General features: G+C 56.9%; 3 protein-coding genes and 1 long non-coding RNA gene across 6 annotated transcripts in view; 3 read left to right on the top strand and 1 right to left on the bottom strand.

Moving 5' to 3' along the window:
- The window catches only part of LOC114488691 (cell migration inducing hyaluronidase 1), a 48,901-nt gene extending 41,761 nt beyond the window's left edge, over positions 1 to 7,140 (top strand). The window contains exons 24-28 of one of the 2 annotated variants that reach the window (XM_036013182.1): positions 60 to 264; positions 464 to 550; positions 1,168 to 1,325; positions 3,120 to 3,220; positions 4,211 to 7,140. In XM_036013182.1, coding sequence (XP_035869075.1) covers positions 60 to 264; positions 464 to 550; positions 1,168 to 1,325; positions 3,120 to 3,220; positions 4,211 to 4,338 — 679 coding nt within the window. In that variant the 3' untranslated portion in view covers positions 4,339 to 7,140. The remainder of the gene's footprint in view (positions 1 to 59; positions 265 to 463; positions 551 to 1,167; positions 1,326 to 3,119; positions 3,221 to 4,210) is intronic. The other variant, XM_028502452.2, reaches the window with a different exon arrangement.
- A 1,943-nt stretch (positions 7,141 to 9,083) lies between these two features.
- MESD (mesoderm development LRP chaperone) lies at positions 9,084 to 22,632 on the bottom strand. 2 transcript variants are annotated; one of them, XM_036013181.1, is made up of 3 exons: positions 22,491 to 22,632; positions 11,439 to 11,671; positions 9,084 to 10,308 (listed from the first exon to the last, which is right to left on the bottom strand). In XM_036013181.1, exons 1-3 carry the CDS (start codon positions 22,602 to 22,604, stop codon positions 10,050 to 10,052), a joined length of 606 nt encoding a protein of 201 aa, XP_035869074.1. In that variant the 5' UTR covers positions 22,605 to 22,632; the 3' UTR covers positions 9,084 to 10,049. The 2 variants fall into 2 exon arrangements, with proteins under 2 accessions (XP_035869074.1, XP_028358033.1); XM_028502232.2 differs by lacking the exon at positions 22,491 to 22,632 and adding an exon at positions 14,823 to 15,071.
- Positions 15,213 to 19,426, top strand: LOC118497739. Its single transcript, XR_004900274.1, has 2 exons — positions 15,213 to 15,414; positions 16,905 to 19,426. It is a non-coding gene; the product is annotated as an uncharacterized LOC118497739 (long non-coding RNA).
- Positions 22,633 to 23,069: 437 nt separating the features above from the next.
- Positions 23,070 to 25,183, top strand: TLNRD1 (talin rod domain containing 1). The gene has a single exon (XM_028502225.2). The coding sequence runs from the start codon at positions 23,464 to 23,466 to the stop codon at positions 24,550 to 24,552; it is 1,089 nt and encodes a 362-aa protein (XP_028358026.1). The 5' UTR covers positions 23,070 to 23,463; the 3' UTR covers positions 24,553 to 25,183.
- Positions 25,184 to 26,824: the final 1,641 nt, after the last annotated feature.

Raw genomic sequence — 26,824 nt, 5'->3', positions numbered from 1 at the left:
GAGCGAGTGCTGTGGGGGGGCCGCAGCCAACACCCCCGCTGCCCGCTTCCCACACGCAGGCTGCTGTTCCTGAAGCTGAAGGCCCAGAACGAGAGGGAGAGGTTCGCCTTCTGCTCGGTGAAGGGCTGCGAGAGAATCAGGATCAAAGCTCTGATCCCCAAGAACGCAGGCGTCAGCGACTGCACGGCCGCCGCATACCCCCGGTTTGCCGAGAGGGCCGTCGTGGACGTGCCGATGCCCCGGAAGCTGGTCGGCGCCCAGCTGGTGAGCGGCAGGCAGCCAGCCCGCCCTGTCGCCTTCCGTCGGGCTCGGGCCCAAGCAGGGTCTTCTCGGGACCCCCACTCGGCTCCCAACACGCTTCCTGTGGCCGGGGCAGGGGCGGGGGCCGAGGGCCGTGACCACTCACAGGGCGCCTACTTGACGCCTCAGATCGAATGGCCGCCCGGGGTGGTGTGTTTTGCAGAAGACCAAGGACCACTTCCTGGAGGTGAAGATGGAAAGTTCCAGGCAGCGTTTGTCCCACTTTCTGAGCGACCTCGCTTACATTGAAGTAAGGGGCTGGGCCCTGCAGAGCCAGCTTGCCCGTCCACGGGTGGTGGCGGTTCCCACAGGCTGTCGTCACTCACCGGGGGCCTAGCACAACGGGAGCTCATCCTGTCTCAGTTCTGAGGCCACAAGTCCACAGTCGGGGTGCCGGCAGGGCAGTTCCTTCCAGGGGAGGCTGCTCCAGGCCTGTCCCAGCCCCTGCTGGCTGTGGCCGTCCTCACTGTCCCTTGACTTGCAGGGACGTCCCCCCGAAACCTTGTGGTTTCGCGTGGTCTCCCTCCCCTCCCCCGTGTTGGCATCTTACGTCTCCCGGCCCCTCTTGTGAGGGCACCGGTCACGGGGTTGAGGGCTCGTTCTAGATCTAGCGTGAGCTCACCTCAAGATCCGTGATTAGTCTGTGAGGACCCTGCTGCAGACAGGGTCCTCCCATCGGTTCTGGGTGGGCGGGTCTTTCTCAGGGGGCGGCACTGCACAGCCCACGCCAGCAGGCTGCGGGGGACCGAGTCAGGCTGCCTCTGTGCTTCGAGCCGCTGCGCAGCCAGCCTCTGCGGCCCGGGTCGGCGCGGGGACCCCGGGCAGGGGACCCTGAGGCCTCACACCCCGTGTGGCCCTGGCCTGCAGGTGGATGGCAGGAGGTACCCCAGCGTGGAGGATGGCATCCAGGTGGTGGCGATCGACGGCAGGCAGGGGCGCGTGCTGGGCCACGCGAGCTTCAGGAGCGCCGTTCTGCAGGGCGTGCCGTGGCAGCTCTTCAGCTACGTGCTGGGCCTCCCCGACAAGTGAGTCTGGGGCCCTCCTGTCCCTGAGGCCTCCCCACAGCGCAGGCTGGGGAAGCTCAGGCGCTCTCCACGGTCGGCCCACAGGCCGTGGGGGCCAGGCTGGGAACCTGCTCCCGGAGCTGGGAGCTGGGGCCGTGTGAATGTAGGTCAGGCCGGGCGGTTGGCTGCCCAGCCGGCCACAGACGGGAAGCCGGCCCTGGCCCTCGCCCCCATCGCGACAGTCTCCCAGCATGAGCTCATTCCCTCCCACGCTCTTAATAGGATCCAAATGCCAGGGGCTTGTGAGTGTCTCCAGCCCAGATCTCTCTACTAGAAGCCAGACGCCCCCTCACCATGGCCACTTGGAGTCGCCACCTAGAGGTCTCCTGAGGCACTGAAGTCTTGGCTTTTTTTTTTAATCTCCCAAATGAGACACATTCCCAGTTTCCCTGTCTGGATGGCACTGTCCTCACCGTCCAGACGGCTGCCACGGAGTCGCGGCCTCAGTCAGACTCTCTCCGTGGCCGCACTCGGCACCACGTCCTGTCGCCCCCACTGCTGCTCCTGCGGTTTCCAGGTCTGCCCTCCTCCCAGGCCTTCCCTGCCTCGCCCTCCCCGCCCCGTCCAGGGCCGCCCAGGGCCCCAGGGCCCCAGGGGAAGCAGGAGGCAGCCGCTCACACCCACAACAAGGATGACTCCTTAGAGCTTCTAGGGTGCTAGGGCGAGTCCGAGCTGACAGGTGTCGGGCCGTGGGGAGGCCCGGAGCAGGTGGAGAGGGTGCCACCGTGTGCCTGATGGCCGGTGCCCGCCGCCGGGAGCTCAGCCAGATCCCGTCCGGGGGACACGACCTTCCCGGGAGGCCCCAGTGTGAGGGCTCAGCCCAGCCCAGGGGACTCCAGCTTCCCCTCGGGATTCCAGCCACGGTGGCACAGCCTCGTGGGGACAGAGCCCGAACCCAGGGCCGAGGGTGTGTCTGCGAGGCCCCCCCTCCCTAGCAGCCACGCGTGCCCAGCTTTCCTCCCCGTCCGCTGTGACTGCGCACAGCCCTCTGCGTGTTGAGGACTTTCTTCCCGCTCCCGATGGGACTGGCGGGGGGGGGGGGGGAGAGCGGGGTAACAGCAGGTTCCAGGGGCCCACGCAGATTTTCCTGTCTGGCCTGTGGTCTGTGGTTGACGGGGCTCCTTGGAGACGGTGGCTGGGGGCCCTAGTGGGCCTCGGCCCTGTTGCTGTTCCGGGGAGGTGGTCACTTCCTCCCGTCTGGCCCCCACGGAGACTCCTTGCACAGACTGCGGCCTGAACACACCACGGCGGGCGCGTGGAGACTCCCTGCTCCCGGGTGGGCTTCTGCAGGCTGGGGCCTTCGGGCGGGGCACGCCCACCCAGGCACCCCTCCCGCTGGCAGGTCCTCGGATACGCAGCGACTGTGTGCCTCAGTTTCCCCATTTGCAGAACAGAGCAGGCATGCTGTCTCACCTGAGCAGACAGGCGAGGGCAGGCGAACTCTCCCTGAGCACGCGGGCGCTCAGGCTGCCTCCACCCCCAGGTTCCTCCTGGTCCTACCCAAACAGCGGGCGGAGAAGTCCCTGGTCAGGCAGGGGGGCCAGCCCTGTCCCCGGGACGCGCTCTGGTGCCTGCCCTGTCCTCTCTGGGGACGGAGTGCAGCCGTGGAGAGTCACAGGGCCAGCTGCAGCCGGACGCGTGGGAGGGGCGTGCGGCTCGGCCCGCAGAAGCTGCCCTTCCCCGGGCCTCTGGGTGCAGTGCAGTCCCCACACTGCACTTGCCTCTCCTGCCCTCTCATTGGCCCTTCTTGCTCAGCTCCATAGTCCTCATGGCATCGAGGGGAAGACACGTCTCCAGGGGCCCGTGGACTCGAGTGCTGGAGAAGCTCGGGGCGGACAAGGGGCTCAAGTTGAAAGGTGAGCGGCCTGGACTGGGGTTTGTGTGAGCTCAGCTGCTGCCTCTGTGGGGGCAGCCCCTCCCCCAGCACAGCTGGTGGTCCCCAGGTGCAGGGCCAGGTGCCACCTGCACAGGCCCTTTCCTCCACACGTGGCCAGACACTGAAGGGAGCTGCTAGAGTTGCTCACCCAGCACCTGGGCCTCTTCTGCACCAAAAACAGCAGCAGCAAAGTGGCTTGGTCTGACCTCTCCCAGTTGTGGCCGCTCTGGCTGGGACCCCCCACCTCTTCCTCAGCACCCCAGCCGATGTCTGAGGTGTATACGGCCCGCTGCAGTCTGCAAAGCCTCCTGCTTCCCCGGAGGCAGGCAGGGGCAGCCGGAGACCGTTGCGGCCTGGCCGGGTCCCGCAGCTCTTCTGCGGTGAAGCCCGGCACAGACACAGGGAAGAAGCTGGCGGGACAGGAAGGGCAGCGTGACAGCCAGCAGCAGCATCAGACTGTGCCCAGGGGCCCCAGGAGGCTGAGGGGAGACAGAGAAACTGTAGAGGAGAGCGAGTGTCCACTGTTGCGGCCATGGCGTGCTCAGTCTAGCACCGTGCCCAGCAGTCTTACCACTGCTGCCCGTTTCCTTAGTCACCTGTGCAGCGGTGCCGCCGTCTCCACACAAGGTGAGCAGCCTGAGATGAGAGGGTTGAGGCACTGGGGCCCTAACTTTCCTCACCCTAAGGCAGGACCTTCAGCTGCCAGGCCATCCTGACTATAAAATCACAGCCACTGTCCAAAGGGTCACAGGGTCACAGGGCTGCACACAGGGGCAGGGACTTGCTTGTGGTCGTGGGGTCACCTGTGCAGGTGGCTGAGGCCCAGCTGAGACCATGTCCCCTGTGCAAACGTCGTCAGGCACTGTCGGTGGCTGGGCACAGTGGACACCATGCAGTGCGGCTCGGGGTGGCGGTGTGGGGCCCTTCACCCCTGGGGTTTCTGCTCACGTGGCTCACCTCTGCTTTCCAGAGAAAGTGGTGTTCGTTGGCTTCAAAGGCAGCTTCCGGCCCACCTGGGTCACTCTGGACACTGAGGACCACAAGGCCAAGATCTTCCAAGTCGTGCCCATCCCCGTGCTGAGGAAGAAGAGGCTGTGAGGACGACTGTCACCCTGGGGCCGCCCTGCGTGGACTGGGACGGTGGACTCTTGGCAGCAGCCCAGGGCAGGGTGGCTGGTCCCTGCACAGCCCCTGTGCACGAAGGCCGTGGGTCCAGGCGGGAGCCAGGGGAAGGACACGCGATCCCTGGCACCTCTGTCTACCCCAACCCGTGTGCCTGCCTGCAGCCCGGGGAGGTGCTGGAGACCTGTCCTCCCTGAGGTCTCCCGGTGCTTCTCTCCCCGCCGTGCCTCTCCCGCGGGAGGTGTAGGGACCACATGAGGAGACTGGGCTGCCCTGGCAGCAGGGGCCACTCTGGTGGGGATGTGGACTAGGCACTGGGCCCTCGCAGACCCCACGCTCCCTGGCCCACACACGGGGGGTGTAGGAAAAGATGTAGGAGAGCCCTGGCCTCATGGAAATCTTCGTCCCATAAGTGAGAACCAGCCTTCCCAGGAGTATTGGCGGCGGGACATTCAGAACTGTGGGGTCAGAACTGCCTGCCCTTGGGGAAGGGGTGAGGCCTGCCTTTTGAGCGGGGTGGTCAACCCGCCAGGAAATTCCGGCTCCAAGTTGAGATCAGACTAGGGGACTTAAAAACCTTGTCAGTCTAGAGAGAGATTCAGGAAGCCTGTGGCTTTACACGGTGCCTGGAACCCAGGAGTGGGTGGGAGCGCCCCTGGGTGGGAGCACCGCTGATGCTGGGTGCCGGGGCCCACGGGGTGGGGGGCAGGGCCTGGGGAGGGGCCGCAGTCTTCAGGACTGGCAGTCAGGTGCAGGCACCCTGGGACACCAGGCAGAGGTGCCAGAGAGCATAAAATGGGGACCAGCACCCATCCAGAAAGGGAAAGATTCTACCTGTTCGGGTGAGTCAGGAAGGCTGCATGTAGGAAGAGGCAGCGGGGCAGCCTCCACTTTGTTCAGACTACCTGCCGGCCCACTCGCGGGCCCACAGCTGCGGCCACTCCGCCGGTGCTCCCCGTTCCGTAGCTCTGCAGGCGCAGCCCAGCACAAAGCATCGTGCACGCCGGAACATTCTCTGCAAGCCACCTTGGCTGCTCTCAGGGCCTGAGGGGCCGTGGGGTCCACCCCAGGCCCTGCAGCTACTGCTCAGCCCCCTGCTCTGTCCCCTGCCCCGGGGAGAGAGCCGAGCCGAGAGCCCTTTGAAGAGGGAAAACTACCTGTGGTTTATGCACTCTCGTGATGCGCCAGCTCCCTCCCCAGCCACACTTTTTCTGCAGGGAGGGCCCAGCTGCACCCCCCCGAATCCATTCCTTAGGTTGAGTCAACTGCCAGAGAGGTTCTGCCACCAAACAGCAGGGTGTTAGATGCTAGCAGGAGACAAGAGGTAGGAGGTGACAAGAGGGCTCCGCCTCTGGCCACAGGGCAGCCTCCCAGGCCCTGGTGTGGGGGGACCTCTTGTGGGCAGAGCAGTGGAGGGGGAGGCGGGTCACCGTGACCTCACGTTCCTCTCATCTGCGTCCTGCTCCTCAGTCTCCTCTCGTGCAAGGGTCTCACACTGTGAACCACTCGGGACGCGCTCACCGCAGGAGGCCAGGGATGCTGACCGTCTGCGGCTCAGCCCGTTTCAGAAAGCGTCTGTTTGGGGATGCTCAGAACTGTACATGTGTCCCAGAGAACCTCTGCTAAACCGAGCACCAGCAGCCGACGTCCAGGTGCGCCCTGGGCAGCGGGGACGCTCCTACTGCCCAGAACACGCCTCGTCCCTTCTGTGCGTGAGCATCAGCACGAATCAGGCTCCTAAGAAAAACAGCACACTTCTGACATGCCAGCCTTTCTCCTGTCGCCGAAATAGCGGGTCCTTTTTCGGGAATTAGCTGTATAGTGTGTTTTGTATGTAAACATTTCTTGTAGGCGTCACGATGAACAAAGATATATTTTCTATTTATTTATTACACATGCACTTGGAGAAGTCCTTGTCAGAGAAATGAAGAACTGCCTTAAATGTCGTGTCCGGGAGTCCTTTGACGGCCTGCAGGTGCCCCAGGGCCTCCGCCTGCTCCAGGGCACAGGGCTCTGCTGTTGGGAGCCCTCGCTGCACCACAGTAAACGCACGAAGGATGCCACCTGTCTGTCTCCATCTGTCTGTCTGTCTGCCTGCCTTCATGGCGGGCCTCCTATCTAAGGAAATGTGGTTGATGGCACGCCCGGTGGGTCTGCCTTTCATTTCCCAGAATACTCCGGGGCGGGCGGGGGCGGGCAGAGGGGGCAGGCCCCGCCCTCCCGCTGCTCACAGATGGCGTTGCAGGCGCTCCGCGGCCTCCACCATCTGTGGAGCGCCCCGTGTGTGCCAGCTCTGTGTGCGCCGTTTCGTTTCCTCTCCGTGACCCCACGCGGCTGACGTGTCAGCGGCGAGTCTGACATCGGACGGCCCGGCCCTGACTTGATGAGCTGTGTCTCGGGCACGTGATTTAAGCGCCTCACCTGAGCCCGTGGGCACTAATACAAGCCCCCGCCTCAGAGGTCGTGAGGATGGGGTGAGTGAATCCATGGGAAGCTCTGAACAAGCACTCGATGCCTGTTAACTATTATCGTGGTTTCTGGTTTGTTTCGTAGACGAATAAACAGAAGCTCGTAAGGGTGACAGGCTCGCCAAGGCCTCGCTGGGAAGCAGCAGCGGCACCCTGAGCCGGCTCGCTCCCAGGCGGAACATATTGAGTTCAGGTCCCAGCACCGTGGCGCTGGGGAAATGCTCCCCTTCTCTGAGCCCGTTTCCCTGTGTGGAAGACAGTGTGGCGCCCGCAGCCTCGGGCTGCCGCGACAGTGAGGTGGGCCAGCACACAGGGCAAGGAGGGCTGCAGAGGACGGGGAGGCTATCTGCTGTCCTCACAGGCATTTGGCAAGCACAGCGTGAGTGGGCTGTGAAACAGCAGAATTCTCCCCACAGGAGGGTGTCAGAGCTGCAGGTGGTGAGGCCCGAGGCAGGTGGGGCTCTGCTGCCCCCTCGTGGACACGAGCCTCCACTTTTAGCTGCCGTCTCTATACAGAGGGACAATAATGGTCACTTCAGAGGGGCTTTAACCTGACAGCTTCCCCAGCTGTACCTTGGTTTTCTGCACCAAAAGGTGGAGAGAACAAACAGTGGTGCCTCGCTCGACAGTGGTTGTGTGAAGGGGGGGTGCATCCCCGCCCCCGCTGGCTCACTGGTGCCCTGGAGCTGTGCCCCCACCCCGGGCAGGGCAGGTGTGGACTCACGGGAGGTGGAGAACAGGAGGCGTAGAACAGGAGGCGTGTGAACACTCTAAAAAGCTCAGTAAGGCCAAAAACAATGAAATCTTTAAAAATAAAACTCAATTCGGAGCTTAAAAAAATGGGTGCCCCAAACACCAATACAAAACCAAGAAATAACTTAGAAGATAAATTTTCCCAAAATGAAAAAAAAAAAGTGACTCCACATGTGAAAATGTTCTGGGATATAAAGAAACAGCCCCTGGAAATCAACACTAAGGCTTTGCTGTCGGGGTGAGGCACCATCCCCAGGCGAGCTGACAGGAAAAGCAGATAGAATGGCAAGGCTGCTTCCAGAGTCCTCGGAGGAGCCTGTCAGCGTCCAAGGGAGGACAGGAGGGAGTTCACGGACGTCCTCACCTTGGCCAACGGTTCACACATGCTCAGCTGGAAAAGGTTCTCCAGTGCAAAGGAAACCAGCAGAACCGAACACGCCAGCATGACCGTCAGACTCGAGGGCGTGAGGACGAGGGGCGTGCTTGTGTCTGCGTTCTCCTTTGACAGCTTGCAGCCCCACGGTGCTGTGCAAATGTGTCAGATGAACACACTCGAAAACCAACATGTGAAATTAAGTTTACACGTCTGTGTGTACCTTCCCCCCACCCCCCTCAAGTACAGCGTTTCTCCTGCTCCTGGGTCTGCACGCTGGGGCCCCGCCCACCCAGGGCGGGGGCAGGCAGGCTGTTGGGTTGTCGGGCCATCTCTCTCTGACACCTGCCTACACCTGATTGTTGTGCTCGCCTCTCCAGCCCCATCCTCCTCATGGGCCTTTGCACAGATGCTCCTCTGTGTGGATCACTCCTCGCCTCCTCCCGTCCGGGGAAGGTCCTCTGTGACCACCCCCATTCCTACCCCCTCTGGCCACCTCTTATAGTCGCCATCTGAATGTGAATGTGGGTAGTACTTGTCTATTTTTTTCTTAGCGAGTGGCCATAAATATGTATTTCTTTTGTGTGCTGCAATACTGTATGTAGTCTTTAGTTTTCGTGCCATGAGATGAAAAAGGTTGGAAATCACTGGCTTAGACGACACCAGTGGGGCCTGGCTGTCCCCTGTGTATCCTCACCATATGCACTGGCTCCGTTCCGTCAGTGCCTCTGGATGGGCTGAGGGGGGCCACCACGGCCCCCGCCTCACGTCCTCTCGGCCTAGACTGCAGGAGAAGCCAAGGCCACCTACCTCTTCCTGACTCGGCTCAGCGCACTCAGCTGGGGTCAGTGTTTCGTCCCTGCAGGGGTGCAGTGTGGAGGCTGGGGGGTCAGCAGGGCAGATGCCGCAGCCGGAGCACCGAACCGAGAGGGAAAGCAGATGCCGCGAGGCTGGCGCACATGTCACAACCAGCTGCGAACACACGCGCTGCTGGTAAGAGGAGCAGCAGTGCCCACTGGGGTGGCAGCGGCAGCAGTGGCTCGACAGACCGTCCACCCAGCGCCCTCTTCAACGATGGCACTGTCTGACTAGGTACACGTGTTACTTGGTGGAAATCACAACAGAAAGTTTTTACAAACAATTTTACTTCTTAAAAATGACGGCTGCATAGAAGTTCTGTGACTCGTACCCAGAGTAGGCTCCCACGTGAATGGCGAGATCAGAGATCAGCAGGTAGGGCGTCATGTGAGTGCCGTGCAGAAACACCACAAATTTAGGCACTTTGTTGAAGAAACACATTTACAAACGAGTGAGGTTACCAGGCATCCCACCGCACTCTGCAGAGGACTCTGCCAACTCCCAACTCACATCCTGTAACACGGCCACCTGAGATGAAACACGCAAGCCCCAACACGAGCACGTTTCCTAAACAAGGACACAGAACAGGGCCCTGAATCTCACTGGCCACCTGACGTGACACCGACCTGAGTCCAGGGCATTCAAAGGAAACCCTCGGGAGCTCCGAGCGACAGGACTGCCTGTCCTCTGCTCTCTGCAGGCGCAGGGCTCACGTGCGCGGGTGCCCAGGTCGCTCGCTCAACTGCCCGAGCTCCGGGCGGGGCTCTCAGGGCGTGTTCAGTAGCGATGAAAAAGATTTTCTGTGGCACGAGGAGCCCGATTCACGTAAATGAAGCCTTAACATCTGTCTGACTAGAACCTGGTACCCTTCCAGTGTTAACAGGACGTAAAGCAGGTGGACACCGCACAGGACACGCATCAGAGAGGACGCATTCGGGGGGTTGACAGAGCAGCCAGTGGCTTCCCAAAATTTAAATGAGAAAAAGCAACGGCCAGGTCTCCACATAAAGAGGTTTTATAGTAACCCTGAATTTGGCAGTGTCCAGCGTTAACATGAAACCTGTGTCCTTGCTTCAGCCTTTTCCACAGCGGTTCTCACTCAGACCACAAACCGGCCTCGCGGCAGACCCTCTGCACAAGGAAGCAGAATTTGGTCCGGTGTGCGGTGTCCCACGCCTGCCCTGCCCCCAGGAGCCCTGGCTGTGCTCTGCCCCACGTGCTCCCCAGCGGCCCCATTACAGGTCTTCTCGTTTGTTCCTGGCCCGGTTGTCTTCCTTCGAAGCCCGGGCTTTCGGGCTTCCCTCCTTCTTCTTCTTGCCCTTCTCCTGCTTTGTTTTGTTCTTCTCTTTGCCGCCGCCTCCTCTGCCAGGGTACACCTGTCCCTCCAGAGTGACATCAGCACACCTGTCTTGACCGACCAAAAAGTCCTTGATCTCCCAGGCGTAGCTCCCATCACGCAGCATGAAGATGGCGCGGTCGGAGCCCACGATGAACCTGGATGGGGAGATGCAACCAGTCAGCTCGTGCCAGTGAAGGCCTAATCGGTCAGACTGTCTGCGGTCCGTGACCCGGAAAAACAGTCCCTCTCAAGTTCTACAGGGACACAGAACAAAGCATTGGGCGTGCCAAGGCCCTGTAGCTTCTGAAATTTGTCTGAAAACCCAGCTGACTGGACTAGCTAACCCCTCGGCTCAGACGGGAGCAGAGGCAGAACCTGGGTCTCATGTGGGGTGGGCGGCACCATCGAGGGACGGAATGCGGGAGAGCCCCTGAGGCTGGGGCTGGGGAGGCGAGGAGCAGGCTGCCCCTGGGGTCTGTTTTACATTCTGCGGTGCCCAGTGAAGGTTCCTTCTGAAGAAAGGCTTCTGATAAAGGCTGGAAACCACCAGTTTCCACTGGGTCCTGAGAGGACACCCAGCTACTGGACAAAAATCCTAACCCCAGAGGTTAACAGCAAGCAGCCCAGTGCACCCACACTCAACTCCACGGGTCCCAAGGGGCAAAAGGGAAAAGAATGGGGTTGGGGCAGGGCACTTCTGTTCCTGAGGGGTTGCCCTGGGGCAGTGGTGGTCCATTTGTTCTCCTAAGTGTCTGTGAAGCTAATGAAAGCCCTCCGACATCCTCGACACTCTCAGTATTCCTTCACTTCTTATTACTTTTATATTTCCTAAACTAAGACATATGAAGACCTAAATCTTAAAACTATTACTGAGGAGGAAAAAAGAAATTCCTTAAAACTGTATCTTAGGATCATCCTGAGCTGTGAAAAACAGACCCTTTCCCTTACATTAGTTATCTGTTAGCAGTCCGGTCTAAGCTTATGTACGAACACAGCTACACAGAAAAGCATTCTCCAGTGAGCAGAAACTTCTAGAGGAAGCACACTGTTAAATTCTAACTAATGTGGCCTGCAAACAAGCTAAGCTAGACAACTTTTCTACTCAGCCAAAAAAAAAAGTTAAAGACACAAAGATAAATAAAAGTTGATGATCAAATAAGTTACTAAAAAATAAAACCCCAACTCACTAGCTCTGACCAGTAACGAATATTCTTCAAAGACTATCCTGCCAGATACAGAGCCCAGCACAGCCTACGCTGTGCTCAGCAAGGTGGGAGTACTTTACCTCTGGACGTCGTAGTTGGCATTGAAAAGGCTGCCCTGCCAGAGGCTGGTGATCTCCTCCGTCTCCTTCTCCGTGGGGTTTCCTGACACGGTGACGAACATCATGAGAGTCTTCCCTTTCTTTGTCAACTGCAAGATGCTCTCCGGCTTGCCGGGGTCTATCTTTGAGAAGTCGACCGGTGCTGAGGGCCTTTTGTGCTCTGGAAGGTCTCCTTCTTCTATGTCATCGTCTTTCTATCAGGAGGGGAAAAGCACCAAACATCAGAAATGTGTTCTGCAACTGGCAGAGGCAAGCACGTCTTGATGAACAGGGCGTCAGGCGCAGGTCTGGGACCTGTGTTGTAACGGAAAGCAAACCTCAGCCCCTTTCCTCCTCTACTCGAGGGTCTAAGTTTCAGGCAGTACTTACTGCCCATCACTCCAGGTCGCCAACCAGACAGCCCCCTCGTCACACCCAGAGTCTCCTCAGCATGACAGATGGTAAACATGGCCACATTCTGGTGTGGTGACGCGTGAAACACTGTGCAGCAAGGAAGAACAGCAAATACTGACACGTGAAGAATCTCAAAAGTGTTATACTGAGTCACAGGAACAGCAGGGAAAGAGGAGCAGGTGGATTTACGGACGTCTGCCAGGGGAGAAAGTACTGTTTCCTACAAAAACGCACCCACAGAGATGGACACGCTCTCTCACGGGGGGAAGAAAAATCAGATGCCGGGGAAGGGCGCCAACATCTGCAGTGTCTGCAGAGGTCGGCTCACGCATGCAGCCTGCAAGAAGGACGTTTCCCGACTGTGCATAGGAAAATGAGGGGCCCAGTCATCAAGGGTAAAGCTGGGGTCAAAACCTTTGTGCTTTCACTACACTATGCTGTCTGTCACCCTGTGGGTGCACAATCAGCAGCAACCACCAAGTCCTGGTCCGAGCCCATCTCCCATTTCTCCCTTCCGCTCCATTCCTGAAGCCTCGAGCTTAATCCAGGTCCTCCTCCTCACCTTTCACCTGCACCTCAGTTCACCAATGTGTACAGCTGTGTAGAAAAATGGTTATAACGACACCCTTTAAACTGACTGAATTGGAAAGTCAACTAACTTGCCGTGCCACCTTGGGCAAGTTACTTTACCTCTCTGGGCCTCGATGTCATCACCTAGAAAACAGGGATCCATACCTCCCTCACCAACGTAGTAAGAGGATAAATGACATACTGTGCTTGCAGTAGTTCTGACAGCTCATGAACACTCAATAAATATTAACTATTAAGTTTAAGTTGTCTCTGCCTTCAGATTCTCTCCCTGCCCAGCCATCCTAAACTTTACCAACCAAATAACTTTCCTCAAGTTTAGCACTAACCATGATATTCCACTATTTAAAGACCTTCAAAAGCCGAAATATCTACTCCAAGGCACATTCTGAAGCCTTATGGAAAAAACAAACAGCAGAAAGTTCACTGACGCTATGTTTTCTGCTATAAAAACTACGTCTACATACAGAAGGGCACTTCAAAAAAAACATGTTTGGGGATGAAATTATGAATGATTCAATACAAACATCCCAACTTTTCAAACTTCTCTAACTCACCAGGGACGGCGTAGTTCATTCTGAAGCCCAAACCCCACAGCACCCCAGGCCCAGCGCGACCCGGTTCCCTGCGTCTTTACTTCCCACTGCTTTGCTGCAGACGTGGTCTGCCCCAGCCAACCAAACTCATTTACATCGGGTGACAGATTTTTATGTCACCAGAGCTAATGATCACAGCTGCAGTGTTCTTGGTTCTTCCCACGTTTCCTCCGTTGGTCCTCAGAACTACCTACATGGATACTAGTAACACCTCTATTATTTTTTCAGGTGAGGAAACTAAAGCAAAGAGAGGTTCCCTACCAGTCTAGACTCACAAGTTAAATGGTTTGAACCCAGGTGGTCTAACTCCAGAGCCAGGCCATTACCATGTGCACCATTCTGCCCAGTCCCTCCGTGTCCCATCTTCTGCTCATGCTGCTCAGTTGGGAAGGCCCTTCTCCCACACTTCCCTTGCCTACCCAACATGCCATTTCCTCCCTGAAACCCTTTGAGATTCCCACAGCAGTTTCTTTCTTTTTATGGCACTCAGCAATTCCTATTTTGTGTTACGGTTATTTTTATTGTTATCTCCTGTTACCAGTGTTTGGATCCCCTGTTCATCTCTGCAGCCCCCGTTTGTCTGGCTCAGGCTGAGTATTTCCAGGGTAGGATCTCCTCATGAGACAGTGTTTTCACTTTGGCAGATCAAAAGCTTCACTTGCTGGAGTCCAGAAAGAGACAGGAAGATTGCAAGAGAGATGGTAAATGGGGAAGGAAGTGCTACATCAAGTTCTCTCTTCGTTAGTGGTCTCCACACCCTCCACTGTACCCCAATTTTTCCATCAGCTGCAGATTAAAATGAAAATACGGCTTGCTTTCTGCTAGTCAAGTGTATCAGATGGTATTTTAAACTCATCTCTGAAGGTCTGTATCAAACACTCAGAGAGAGATAATCATGAAGTAATGAAACATCAGCATTGGAAAGAATCTCATCTTGGAGATAAGAAGCCTGTGCCCTAGAGAGGAGACCTGACTCGTCCAAGGTGACACAATGAATAGAATCCTAGTTTCTGTCTCTAGGTTAACGGAGACAACACAACCACCTTTAGAAGGGAAAAAGGCAGCAATGTGATTTTTGGCTAGTGACCTTTTATCTAAAAAGCTTATTACCAACTCCCTGTAATTACACACTACAGCACATTCAGAAAGCTTACTTTCACAAAAAGTCATTGCTCCTTTAAATGAAATGATGTGAGTTCCATGAGAGCGACTAGTCTGTGATTACCAGGGCAGCCAACCCCCCCAAATTACAAAACTTTCATTAGGGAAATGTACCCATATGCGAAGTCTGAAATCTTACTGATTTGGAAGACGAGAAAACTACTAAATTTGAAGCTGACCCTCTTGAAAAGTAACTCCGACCACAGCCCTCACCACCCACTCACCCATTCTTCAGAAATGCAATGAAAAAGTTCTCCCTGCCATTGGCAGGGCTCAGTGATCACGGGGAGCAAGGTAGGGGTGGCGACCAGGGCACTGAAAGTAAATTAAGGCTCCATGCGAGAGGCTGACCCGTGACTGGAAAGGCCCCTAGAAATGGTAGACGAGGGCATTGGGATAGAGGACTGACCGGGTTGGGGGTGACAGAGCGAGGGAATCGGGGCCAGCACAGAGGGTCACCGGTGGCTCGAGGGGATCAGTAAAGACTCGTGGCAGGAGCAGAGAGGGGGTTAGGGGGTTGCAAGACAGTAACCCGAAGGGGGTGGGAGGTCAGGGGTAGAGGGGCCCGAGGCAGAGCAAAGCCCTAGGGTGTGCGCGCGCCGCGAACCTCCCACTGCTCCAGAAGACGCGCCATGTCCGCATCATTGTAATCGCGAATGTCCTTCTTCTTCTTCTTCGGGGGAGGGGGAGCAGCCTCGCCGGGCTTACCGGCCGTGCCCTCGTCCGCACGGGCCCCGGGCGGTAGCAGCAGCAGCAGCAGCAGATCAGAGGCGCAGAGTAGGACCACGGCCGCGCGCACCCAGCTGGAGGCCGCCATCTTCGCCCGGGGCTAGGCTGCGCCTGCGCGAGCCGCCAGCCCCGCCCCCTAACTCCCCTTTCCGGGACCCAGTCCAGTACACGCCTCCAGCTACACCCCCTCATAGCTCCACCCCCGGGAGCGCGCAGGCCTACCAGGCCCCGCCCCGTCCGCTCCGGAAAGCCCCGCCCCCCCGCCATTTTGTCCCGCCCCGAGACCCCGCCCCTGGTCCAGCGGCGGCTCCCAGAGCCGAGGGGCGGGCCCCCCAGCCTGCGCTCCCGCGCCTTTTCCGCCAGGGGGACGACTTTCTCCTCTCCCGCGCGAGGGCCGGGGCCCGGGGCTCCCTCAGGGCCTCCGGGAACGCTCCTCAGCGCCTCGCGAGGCCTCAGGGCCTCGCCGTGAGGTGAGTTGGCGCTGCCCCGGCTGAGGGAAGGCCGGTCCGCGGAGTCGCGCGCGTCCCGCGGGCCTCCCGCGGTGCGTGCGGGGTGTCTGCGGACCTCGGGCCCCCGCGTCGGCGCGCGGCCGAGGGGCGCCCAGTCCCAGCGGCTTCAGCATCCCTGTCGGTTCTCTGACCCCCGAAAACGCTCTTGAAACGTTCCTTTCAGAGGATTCGGTTCCCTCAGCTCGCCGCTCTTCCTGTCATCTCTCCCGCTCGAAGGAGCTTTAAAAAAATTACTTTTTATTAAAAATATCGTCAGTTTTTCTTCGGATGTTCCCCAAATCTGTAGGCGCTGACTGACTCACCCTTTTCAAGGCTGAATCACTCGATCTGTGCTTCTTCAAAAGACTCTTTGCCAGAGGTGGTTTGAAATTCGGCTTTTAAGGGAAGGGTCGGCTGATTTCTTCTTCTTCTTTTCTTTTTTTTTTTTTTTTTGCTTTTTAGTCATCCCTTTTTTTAAAAAAAAATTATTTTGTTGTTCAGTTACCACATTTTTAATTCTGTAAGGAAGACACGCATCCCTTCTTGGCGCGGCAGGACATTTCTCCACGGTCCCAAGTAACACGGCCCCGCAGTCCCCGGTCCGCCCCGCGCCCGCCGGGTGTCGGTTCGTCTGTCACGGACTGGGCTCCTGGGCTCGTGTTTATGCCTCTTCCAGCATCCAAGCGGCTCCGGGGGCGGTTCTGTCGCCTTGATGCCGGTTTCCGGCGGCGCACCGGCCCCTCCGCGCTCTCCCCGGTCACACTCGGCCGGCCGTGAGGAGCTTTCGCTCTGGAGACTGAAACACAGAACTCACACACGGCTTCGCCTCCCTGTCCCAGTGGTTTATTTATTTCCTACCCACACTCCTGACGCACGTTGGCTACCAACTTTTCTGTGATGACCAAAGGAAAAAAAGAGCCACGACGAGCCCCTTCATTTGTGCCCGCGTTAGCGTCTGCGTCCTGTCCCTCCCAATTCCCCATGTGGAAGCCCTAGCTCCCCAGGACCTCAGAATGGGGCTGCATTTGGAGACGGGGTCTTTAAAGAGGAGACTAAGTTAAAAAGAGTTCGTTAGCGTGGACCCTAATCCCACAGGACAGGTGTCTTTGTAAGAGGAGAAAACGTGGCCGTCATGTACACGGGAGGAGACACATGAAGACACAGGGAGGAGACACGTGAAGACACGGGGAGAAGACAGCAGCCACCTTCCACAAGCCAAGGAGAAAGGCCTGGGAAGAAACCAACCCTGCCCCGACCTCCATCTGGAACATCTACCCTCCAGAGAACAGCGAGAAGATGAATTTTTGTTGCTTATGCATCCCGGTCGGTCACACTTGGTTATGGCAGCTTGAGCAAACGGGACACCTTGCTTGGGCAGGATTAATAAGTTGTACATAATAGAACACTGAATTTTTTAAAAGTGTTTTAGACAGGAAAGAGGTCTTCGCTATTGCTTGATTTCTCTTCCACAGAAGCAGATGGAAACTAGGCATCTAGAGCTGCCATTGTGGCTCTTCAGTCAGCTGGCACCCAGTCTGTTTGTCATCCTGCTCCAGCCTCAAGGTCACCACAAGTTGTGAAATGGCTGCTGGAGCTCCAGCCATCAAGCTGACTTCCATCTGGACGCAGGGGGAAGGAAGTCCAAAAGGAACCTCCCTGTCAATGGCGTCAGCTTCAGTTAAGCAGCCTGTGTAGACATTCCACACAGCGTTTCTGTGTACATCTCACTGGCTAGAGCCTAGCTCTCCCAGGCAGGCCGGCAAACTGTCTTCTAGCTGGATCCACTGTCACCCCAAATAAAACTGGGATTCTGTTATCAAGGGAGCAGAGGTAGTGGGTGTTCACAAGGCAACCAGCTAATAATGTTTGCCTCACCTTCAGCCTGGGACCAGTTTAGATGCTCTGCCTGTGGTGGGGGCTGATATGGCACATATTCACACATGCCATCTACATGTACACACACTAGGACCTTTTCCACTGCCATGGAGCAGAAACAACTTGTAAGAAAAAGAGAGTTTTTCCTTTTCTTTTCTTTTTTGAAATCATAGGGGAAATGTCATAAGCTTTCTCTCCAGGGCATATTGCTCCACCCAGTGGCTCAGAGCCCTGTCCTGGTGCAGTCATGCTAAAAAACACGCACAGCTGTGCTCGGTCATGTGCTCTGCTGGGAGGGGTCCCCCTGGTCATTCATGCTGCCAGCTGCCAAGTGAAGGTGCAGAAGTGCTGGGAACCCGGGTCCACAGTATCTAGTTATATGGAAAAAAAGTCATCTAGTGTTTCATAGAAATTGTTAGGATTGTATAAAAAATTCCAGGGCTACTGAGTTTCATCTGAAGAAGAAATTCATTTTATAACCCACTGGTGTGAAAACACCATTTCTGGCATTTGGAAACTTAAGATCCAGTTCAACTCTTTGAGAATTTACGTAGGAAGGGTCTATTCTCAACAAAAATCCAGGTGAGACACAGATGGAAAGGTTGCTATAGCAAGTTCCCTGCCCTAAGGAGTTTGCAGACGGGCAGAGATAAACTATACAGACATCACAGGAGGTCAAGACCTGAAGAGATAACATCATGAAACTAACCTCCTTATTTTGAGTATGAGGAAGCCCTAAGCAGTGGTATGTCAAGTCCGTTGTAGTTTAAAAGGGGGAGAGGCACGTAAACACACTGATGCCTCCAAAATATTGATTGAAACTGTCCTCCTCACCAAGAGAAAAAAAAAGTCTAATTTCAACTGAAATTCTCAGAATAATACACTTAATTCAAATTATCTACAATATTGCAATTTTGCCTTGAAAATTTTCTCCCTTACAAGATTATTCAAAATGAAAAATACATCCAAAGTTCATTAACCAGTAAGGAAATGTGGTAAAGAATTTCCTCATGAAAGCAAGCTTCATCTCCATGCAGGACCCTTTAGTAAACCAGATTGGGGGAAATTCTAGATTTCATAGATTTGGGGCCATGGATGCTCAGGGGTGCCTGCCATGGTAGAGCTGGTCCTGCCCACAGGCCTCCCTCACCCACTAAGATTCCGGTGAACAGAGACAGCACAGAGGGGAGGGTGGTTAGGGGGTGGAGATGGGGAGGACACGGCACAGATGGGTAACATCCTGCCCGTGTGTCCTCACTGTGTGGGCACACAACATGCCAAAGAGCAGGGGGACAGGCTGAGTGAGCAGTGACCCGTTACACAGTGACCCTGCTCCCGAATGAACCTCAGCCGCATGAATGTCGGACTCTCATTCACCACCCGTGCAGATGAGTGCATCAGGGAAAAGGGAGGGGAAATGAACATTTTCCAGCTGTAAATTCCTATCCTTTAGAAGGCCAAGTTGAAAGTCAAATGATAAAGTGTCATGTTTGGCTGTGGGTAAGAAAGATCGCCTGAGACTGAATCGGCCCATTGAGGAGCACAAAAACAGAACAAGACATTGCTCCAAAAGGACACCTTAGGGCAGAGAGTGCCCCCAAGTGACCGCCAGGTGGCACTGTAGACCAGACACAGCTGGGTTGTTGGTCTGGAAAGGCTGGGGTGCAGTGGGAAAGCTGGTGTCAAAACCCAGCTAGACATACAGTGGAACGTTATTCAGTCCTCAAAGGCAAGGGGATTGTGGCACATGCTCTAATATCAATGAACCTCAAAGATACTACTCGAAGCCAAATTAAGTCAGACACACAAGGACACCAACTGCATGATTCCGCTTATATATGCTACCTAGAGCAGTCGAACTTACAGAGACCACAAGCAGAAGGGTGGTTTCAAGGACTGGGGACAGGAGGGAAGGAGGAGTTCCTGTTTAGTGGGCACAGAACTGCTCTGTGGGCCGAGGAAGGACTTCTGGGTGGGACGGTGAGGACAGCTGCACAGCAGCACAGCAGTGAGGATGTGTGATACTAGCACAGAACGGACAAGTTCGCAAAAACAGATAAGATGGTAAACTTCATGTTTCAAATGTTTTACCACAATAAAATAAACCAGGGTGCTCACACTGCTGTCTTACACCTGCTTACAGTTGCCCAGGTGAGGACGGGGGAAGAAGGTTTCCCTACCTGCCTGCCCCGCCTGCCCCGCCTGCCAGTCCCCCATCCTGTGAGTCTCTCCCCAAACCCTCCTTCAGCTCTACGTGCACCTCGTCCATTCGTGTGTTTGTTCACTTCCTACCAAGTGGTGGCCTTGAGCCAGAGAATGTGTCCTCCAGTGGCCAAGCTCCCCCGCACGGCCCCGACTGCCGCGTGTGTACTCTGTTCGCCGTCCCCCAGCCAGTCCTTTGGGCTATGTGCTTTCAGCTTTCCTCCCTCACTCCTTTCCCATTTTCATGAAAAATACATGTGCACAGTGCCTCTGGTTCATGTTCTAACTTTAAAAGAGGGGTAGAAGGGGTAATGGCTGCTGACTCTGGAGAGAAGGCCCTTACTCCAGTGACCTTGGGGTCAGACACAGTCCCTCTATTAACTAAAGTATGCTACAGCCACAACCCTCAGGTCTCTGGGGCTTCACACTGAGTTTACCTTCGCTCACGTTTTATGTCCAGCACAGGTCAATGGAGGGCCTGCCCCGTGGCCACGCAGGCTCCCTGATACTCTGCCACCTTCTGGCCCCAACATCTACAACATAGACTCTGGAGTAGTTACAGCAGGGAAAGGGACACTGGAGAATTACAGATGGGCTTTTCACCGCCTGAGCGCCGAGCATCACTTCCACCCAATTCTTCTGTCGGGATGGGTCACATGTTCCTGCCGAGCAGCAACCAGACTATTTGGTAAGCAGTATTACTTCTGCTGTAGTTGCTTTCCTCTGTGCTTTCACTGTCCCAACAGTGAGACTGTGATTCCCGTTGGTGTGGTGGCGCTGTTGCCCTCTACTCTCCAGAGGGCGTAAAGCCCTCCTATTCCTTACATGCCAGGGACAGGGCCTGGCACACGGTAGGGACCCAGTCCGTGAAGCGAATGACCACGGGCATAAAGTGAAGGTGCCCTAAAGGAAGGCAGAGGTGGAACCTGGAAAGGTCAGTTTAGAAGTTGCCCTGTCTGAAAAACGAATCAGGGAGGACCAAGAAAACATGGCTACCAAATTTTTGACGCTGAACCAAACATCACTGAATACACCGGGACAGTCCGAGGAACACAGCTCTTGGCTCAGGTGCAAGCTCTGCAGCAGCAGCGGCACAGGCTGCATGCATAGCAGAACAGGAAACAGGGCCCTGGGGTGCCCAGTGGCTCTGCGGGGGAAAATCCCCTGATTCCAAGGCTGTTTCATGAACAAACCCGGCACAGAAGGATGGGTTTGACTCCTTTCCCACAGGTTTTTGGAGCTAAGCGGGACTAAGGTGCTACTCCCGGGTAACTGTGGAAGGAACTTGACTCAGCCAACTGTTTTTCCCTCCTACAAAAATAAAAGGGGTTAACCCTACAGAGCTGTTGCTTGTTTCAGAAACGGTCAGTTTTATCAGCCTTGTGTTTGCAAAACGAGAGGGCTCATCCAGAGTCTACGCAAACTGAAAGCATCTAAGCAAACTTTCTGTTCTCAGTAGGGTGACTAACCGTTCAGGTTTCTGTCTGCTGTGCCTGGTTCATTTATTAATAGCGTGTCTCACTGTGTTTCGGTTTGGATAATAAACTGCAAAGTCATCCTAGTTACAAGGAACAATGACAACTGGCTGAAAAGGCGACCCCAGGTCCCAGAAAGGGACAGAGGGACCAGCATGTCTGTTGGCTGTGCACGGCCGGCCCGCGGCGTGCTGGGCACCTAGAGGGCCTGTTTCAGGACTGAGGTGGGGCGTTTGGCTGGAGGACCAGGTGCTTCAACCACTTCCCGGAAAAGAACGTCCGGGCGAAATGAAAAGAGGCGGGTGGGACCCTCGCAGGGCCGCGTGCCGCCTTCCTGACCTTGGGAAGGCCAAAAGGCAGAATAATGTTTCCTTCCAAAGGCTCGGCCACGATTGCTACCCCTTAGGTAGTGCGGGCCCTAGAGGGCATGGGAGAGGGGGGCGGGCAAACTGCGCCAATCACGGCTCCTGCTGACAGCTACTCTTCACCAGCCGAGTACTCAAGCAGGCAGCGCCGAATATCTCATTTCAAGACGAGAAAACGGATCTCGGAGAGAAAACTTGTACTAGCTCAGAACTGATAAGTGGCTGGGGAAAGAGGGACCCCAGGAAGTGTGGTTCGGAGCCCGCGCTCTAACTGCCTAAGGGACCCTGAGTTAAAGGGAGGGCGCGGCCAGCAGACGGCCGCGCTCTTGGGGCTCCACGCCCAGCGCGCCTTCCTCACCCTGCCCGGCCCCTCAGACCCGAGGTGGGAGAGGACCAGCCACACAAAGGGCCGGGGGAGTGCCTGGAAAACCGGACGATGTCCCGCAAAACGGGAAAATTGGGCTCCAGCAAGTCATTAGCAGATGGTTCTGAGTGTCCTCCTCCCGCTAGTCCAGGAAACGGGTCACCTTTGAGACCTGCTCCCTGGGCGGGGAGAGCGCGTGGAGCCCCAGCCTGGCTGAACGCTTACGTAAGGCCAACTGGCGGCGGCGCCCCAACTCCCCAGGGCGCGCGCGCAGAGCCCTGGCTCGGGTGGCCTCCATCCTGTCCCCCCTCCCCGGGGACCGCGGGGAGGCCCCGGACCACCGGCCCGGCCCTGGCGTCCGAGTGGGCGGTGGCGTGCTCCCGCAGCCGCCTGCTTCCCGGGGGAGGAGCAGCGCATCGCGCAAGCATCCGGCAGCGGCGAGGGGGCGGAGGAAGGCGAGAGGAGGAAGCGGGATTTAAACGAAAGGCGGTGACGCCACACAAAAGATTTCTATAGGCTCCAGGGAGGCTGCGGCCGAGGCGGCGGCGGCGAGCGGGGGCGAGGCCGGCCGGGACCAGGACATCCTCCAGCAGCCCCGCGGGCGGGCGGCGCGCCCACGGCCGTGCTCCGAGGTGCAGAGCTGGGAGGAGGCGGCGTTTCCCTCTGCCTTTCGGCCCCCGCCCTTCCTTTCAGTTTCTCCGGCTCGCTCGGAAGTTGGAGGTTGACAAAAATGGCAGGAGCCGGGGCCCAGGCGGGTGGCCGCAGCGTCGCGGGTACCTTCTGAGTTGGTCCGGCAGCCGGGGACACGCGCGCTGAACGTCCGATGAGCAGGGCCCGGGGTCCCAGGAGAGCTGAGCCGCTGCGGGCCAGAGGCGAGGAGGCGCCGGGCATGGACTTGCGCCGACAGCCGGCTGCGGGCCGCGGGGCGCGCGGGGCCGGAGGGCGTGCCGCCCGAGCGCCGGGCCGCTCACTGTGAGTCGCGAGGCGGGAAGGGCCGCCGGGCGTGGCGGGCGGGCGCGGGCAGAGCGCGAGCGGGCGGCCTCTGTGCGCAATCGGTGCAGCTCCCGCCCGACTGACTCCGCGCGGCCGCGCCAGCACCGGCCACACCCTCGGCCCCGCCGCTGCCGCCGGGCCGCTTCCCGAGAGCCGGAGGCAGGAGATGCGCCGGGGCGGCCGCGCGTCCCCAAGCGCCAGCCTCGGCCGCCGTCGCGAGGAAGTGCCGCCGGGCGGGGTCCCGGCGCCTAAAGCCCACGTGCACCGCAGAGCCGAGGAGGCTGACAGCAGAGCCAGCCCGGGCCGCTGAGCGCGCTCCTCCCCGAGGAAGGGATTTTGATTTCAAAGAAAGGAAGGAAGGAAGGACAACTCCCAGCTTCCCCTCCCGCCCTCCCGCTCCGGCGGCCGGCCGGGCCATGCCCAGAAAGGCGGCAGCGGCGGCCCGGCAGAAGGGACTTTCCTGGCGGCCCGGCGACGAGGAGCGCGTACTGTGAGTTTGCTGTGCTCGGTTCATGGTTCCAGCAAGACCTCCCGGAGACCGAACGCCACAGTCCCTCCGCACACCTCGAAGAGCCTACTGCGACCCCCCGCGCCACCTCCGCCCCGCGCCCTCCGCCCGCGGCGGTGGATGGCATGATGGTGCGGGGAAGGCACCGCGGCCCTGGCCAGCTGAGTCGCGACGGCCGTGGGGGCGGCGGCAGTGGAAGCGGCGGCGGTAGCGGGCTCCCCAGCGGCATGCCAGTGCCCCCCGGGCGCGATGGCTAGCGGCAGCGCTGGGAAGCCCACCTGCGAGGCGGCTTCTCCGGCTCCTGCGAGCGCTGTCGGCGGGACCAGCTCACAGCCTCGGAAAAGGCTGGTGTCCGTGTGTGACCAGTGCAAGGGCAAGATGCAGCTGGTGGCCGACCTGCTACTGCTATCAAGCGAGGCCAGGCCTGTGCTCTTCGAGGGCTCTGCCTCCACCGGTGCAGGCACCGAGTCCTTCGAGCAGTGCCGGGACACCATCATTGCACGGACCAAGGGGCTCTCCATCCTCACCCACGACGTGCAGAGCCAGCTCAACATGGGCCGCTTCGGAGAAGCGGGAGACAGACTGCTGGAGCTGGGCGATCTGGTGGTGTCACTGACGGAATGCTCTGCCCACGCGGCCTACCTGGCAGCAGTGGCCACGCCAGGTGCGCAGCCCGCACAGCCGGGTCTGGTGGACCGCTACCGTGTGACTCGCTGCCGCCACGAGGTGGAGCAGGGCTGTGCCATGCTGCGCGCCACCCCGCTGGCTGACATGACCCCACAGCTGCTTCTGGAGGTGTCGCAGGGCCTGTCTCGCAACCTCAAGTTCCTGACAGATGCGTGCGCCCTGGCGAGTGACAAGTCCCGGGACCGCTTTGCACGTGAGCAGTTCAAGCTGGGCGTCAAGTGCATGAGCACGAGCGCTTCCGCGCTGCTGGCCTGCGTGCGTGAGGTCAAGACCGCGCCCAGTGAGCTGGCGCGCAGTCGCTGCGCACTCTTCAGCGGGCCGCTGGTGCAGGCAGTGAGCGCGCTGGTGGGCTTCGCCACCGAGCCGCAGTTCCTGGGTCGCGCAGCGGCCTTGAGCTCCGAGGGCAAGGCCGTGCAGACTGCCATCCTCGGTGGCGCCATGAGCGTGGTGTCGGCCTGCGTGCTCCTGACCCAGTGCCTCAGGGATCTGGCGCAGCACCCCGACGGGGGCGCCAAGATGTCGGACCACAGGGAGAGGCTGAGGAACTCGGCCTGCGCCGTGTCTGAAGGCTGCACCCTGCTATCTCAGGCTTTAAGGGAGAGGTCTTCGCCCAGGACTTTACCGCCAGTGAATTCCAATTCTGTGAATTAGCACCCCCTTTTACCCACCCCACCCCCTTTTTCCACCCCCAGGCTAAAGGAAGATACTTATTGTCTGCCCCTCTCCATTTATACCAAAGAAATCATAGGTGAAGCACCCTCCCACCCCCCACGTTAGATGCTCGAGAGGATCTTCCAGAAGGCAGGGCGGCGCATCCAGTTTACACACACACTCGGGCGTGCCCCGCAGCCCCCGCAGCATAGGGACCTGGAGACCGAGGACGTGTAATCTGCTGTTGCGGGGTCACCCCCACCCCACCCCAGCTCCTCTTCAGGAACCCCTCCACCAAACTATTAATTGGGCAGGAAGGAAGTCATGGGTTCATTTCTTTTTAGGTCTTTTCTGATTTAAAGAAAGGTTACCTCAGTTTTCACTCCGTAGACATGGATGTAGCTACCTTTTTTGTATGTTGTCATTTTTTAAGTCGGATGAGGCATATACTTGGTGTGGGAAGAGTCTGCCCTTGCCACGTGATTTGCAGATGGAGGGAAAATCTACTGTGAGTGTGTGTTTTATTTTCTGATTTACACTATCGAGTGATTTTTTTCTCCCCAATGTCAAGTTTTTACCTTGCATGTACTGGAGTATTTATTTCCTCTATTAAAACGTTATGTTTCTCAGATGGCTTTCTGCGGTTATTGTGGAATTTCAGTAATGGTGATGCTGCATGCCGCCTGCCATATCCCCAGAAGGGCGCCGTCGGAAGGGGACTGCGCTCAGTAGCGGCCAACTGGGTTCCCAGCCGTCAGCCCTTTGTGCGTTTTCCTCCAGTTGCTCCTCGGAGCAGCCTAGAAGTCGGGAAGAGGGAGAAGTCTGGTTTGCCCTCTGCCTGTGTTTTTCAGGTTAACCTTGTGGGGGCGCCAGTCTGCCCAGGTCAGAGGATCTGCGGGTGGAACTGCAAAAGTTCGGTCCAGCAAACGAGAGTGCGCCGCTCTGGCACATAGACAGGTGTGTGCAGATCAGATCCAGCTACTCTTGGTTTGGGGAGAAAACGTGGAGGGTTCTAGATAGTTTAATGGAGGCGCAGGTATTTTGAAAAGCATGAAGTGCTTCCTAGGATCACAGCGTAACTGCAGGTGAAAGGCTGATTTTTGTGACCTTCTGTTCTCGGCAGTTACACCCTGGTTGGTTGTGTGTCGGGAGAATGCTTTGTTAACTGAAATTTGGAGTAACTGAAAGGTTGTTTTCCTTTCTGCAAACATTTTAAGAACAAATGGGATGTGTAGTTTTGCTCAACGTAGTGGAGTTTGGGTCCTTTTCCACTGAAGTACGATACATTTGTTTGTAGTTCTTGCCTTGGGAGAGCCCCACGGCTGAAAACCCCTGCGTACTTTGCTTTTGCTCCGTGTATACGTTTCTTGGGACGGGTTGTGCCTAAATCTTTGCAGTTCCCACAGCCTGAAAAGCAAGAATTTTTCACCTACTATGTTAGAAAGAAAGGAAACTTCTATTGACTTTTACTTGAATGGCTGTCTTTATTACAAGAACATCAAATTCAGTGTGTAAAAACATCTTTAAACCTATGTGGAGTGAAATTAAGACTGTTTAATTTCTCTGAATTTGAAATTTGAGAAGTCTTAAAGCAGCAGGCTATATACATTTAAAAAAATGGTCAAGGGAGCTGCTGCTTTTCTCTCTTAGGTGTTGGTCGATTTATATGTTTAAGATCATTGAAAGACGAATATTCAGTCTTCTCCCCCTTCCATGTTTAAACTCTGGATCAGTCAGGTTCGGGAAGCATCGGGAGGGAGGCTGGAGGCAGGGTAAAGCTCACCCACCTGCTGACAGCCTGCCTGCCTGCCTCCAGGGATTTTCCCTTACTTGTATTGACTGGGTTTCCGTCAGTAATGCTGCAGGCTACGATTCCGTGGTTCCTTTAGCCTCAGCAGACCACAGAGAATAAACTGAAAGGAACAAACAGAAAAACAAAATGAAGGCCAGAAATCTGTAACTTTGATTATGAAAAATGGCAGTTGCTCCTTGGACTCATTTCTTGCAGAAATAGTTTTTAGGACAATGCAGGCTCCTCCCAAAGTCACTTTCCCTGTCTGTTTGGATGGTGTCCATTAGCTAATCATCCAATTAATTGTGGAACTTCTCTCTCCCTTAAGTTAAGCAGTAGCTGCTGTTCACACTTCTGTGCAGTGAAGGTTTTGACTTACAGTATTCAAAGTCAGTCCTGTGAAGTTGTTAAGTTTCAACGGTGTGTCCAACCTCTTTTTCCCTTCTGCCTCTAAAATAAGTTCAGGGTTTCCTTCCAGCA

The sequence above is a fragment of the Phyllostomus discolor genome, chromosome 12 (genome assembly GCF_004126475.2).
Source record: "Phyllostomus discolor isolate MPI-MPIP mPhyDis1 chromosome 12, mPhyDis1.pri.v3, whole genome shotgun sequence".
Taxonomy (NCBI): domain Eukaryota; kingdom Metazoa; phylum Chordata; class Mammalia; order Chiroptera; family Phyllostomidae; genus Phyllostomus; species Phyllostomus discolor.
This window is presented reverse-complemented; position numbering and strand designations above follow the sequence as displayed.

Excerpts from the sequence above, each read along its gene's own strand:
- TLNRD1 (XM_028502225.2), top strand. The coding sequence starts at position 23,464 with ATGGCTAGCGGCAGCGCTGGGAAGCCCACCTGCGAGGCGGCTTCTCCG.
- MESD (XM_028502232.2), bottom strand. The coding sequence starts at position 15,032 with ATGGCGGCCTCCAGCTGGGTGCGCGCGGCCGTGGTCCTACTCTGCGCC. Across the intron at positions 11,672-14,822 it reads GTCTTCTGGAGCAGTGGGAG|AAAGACGATGACATAGAAGA; the intron begins GTTCGCGGCGCG and ends CCCTCCTGATAG. Across the intron at positions 10,309-11,438 it reads GCCAACTACGACGTCCAGAG|GTTCATCGTGGGCTCCGACC; the intron begins GTAAAGTACTCC and ends CTCCCCATCCAG.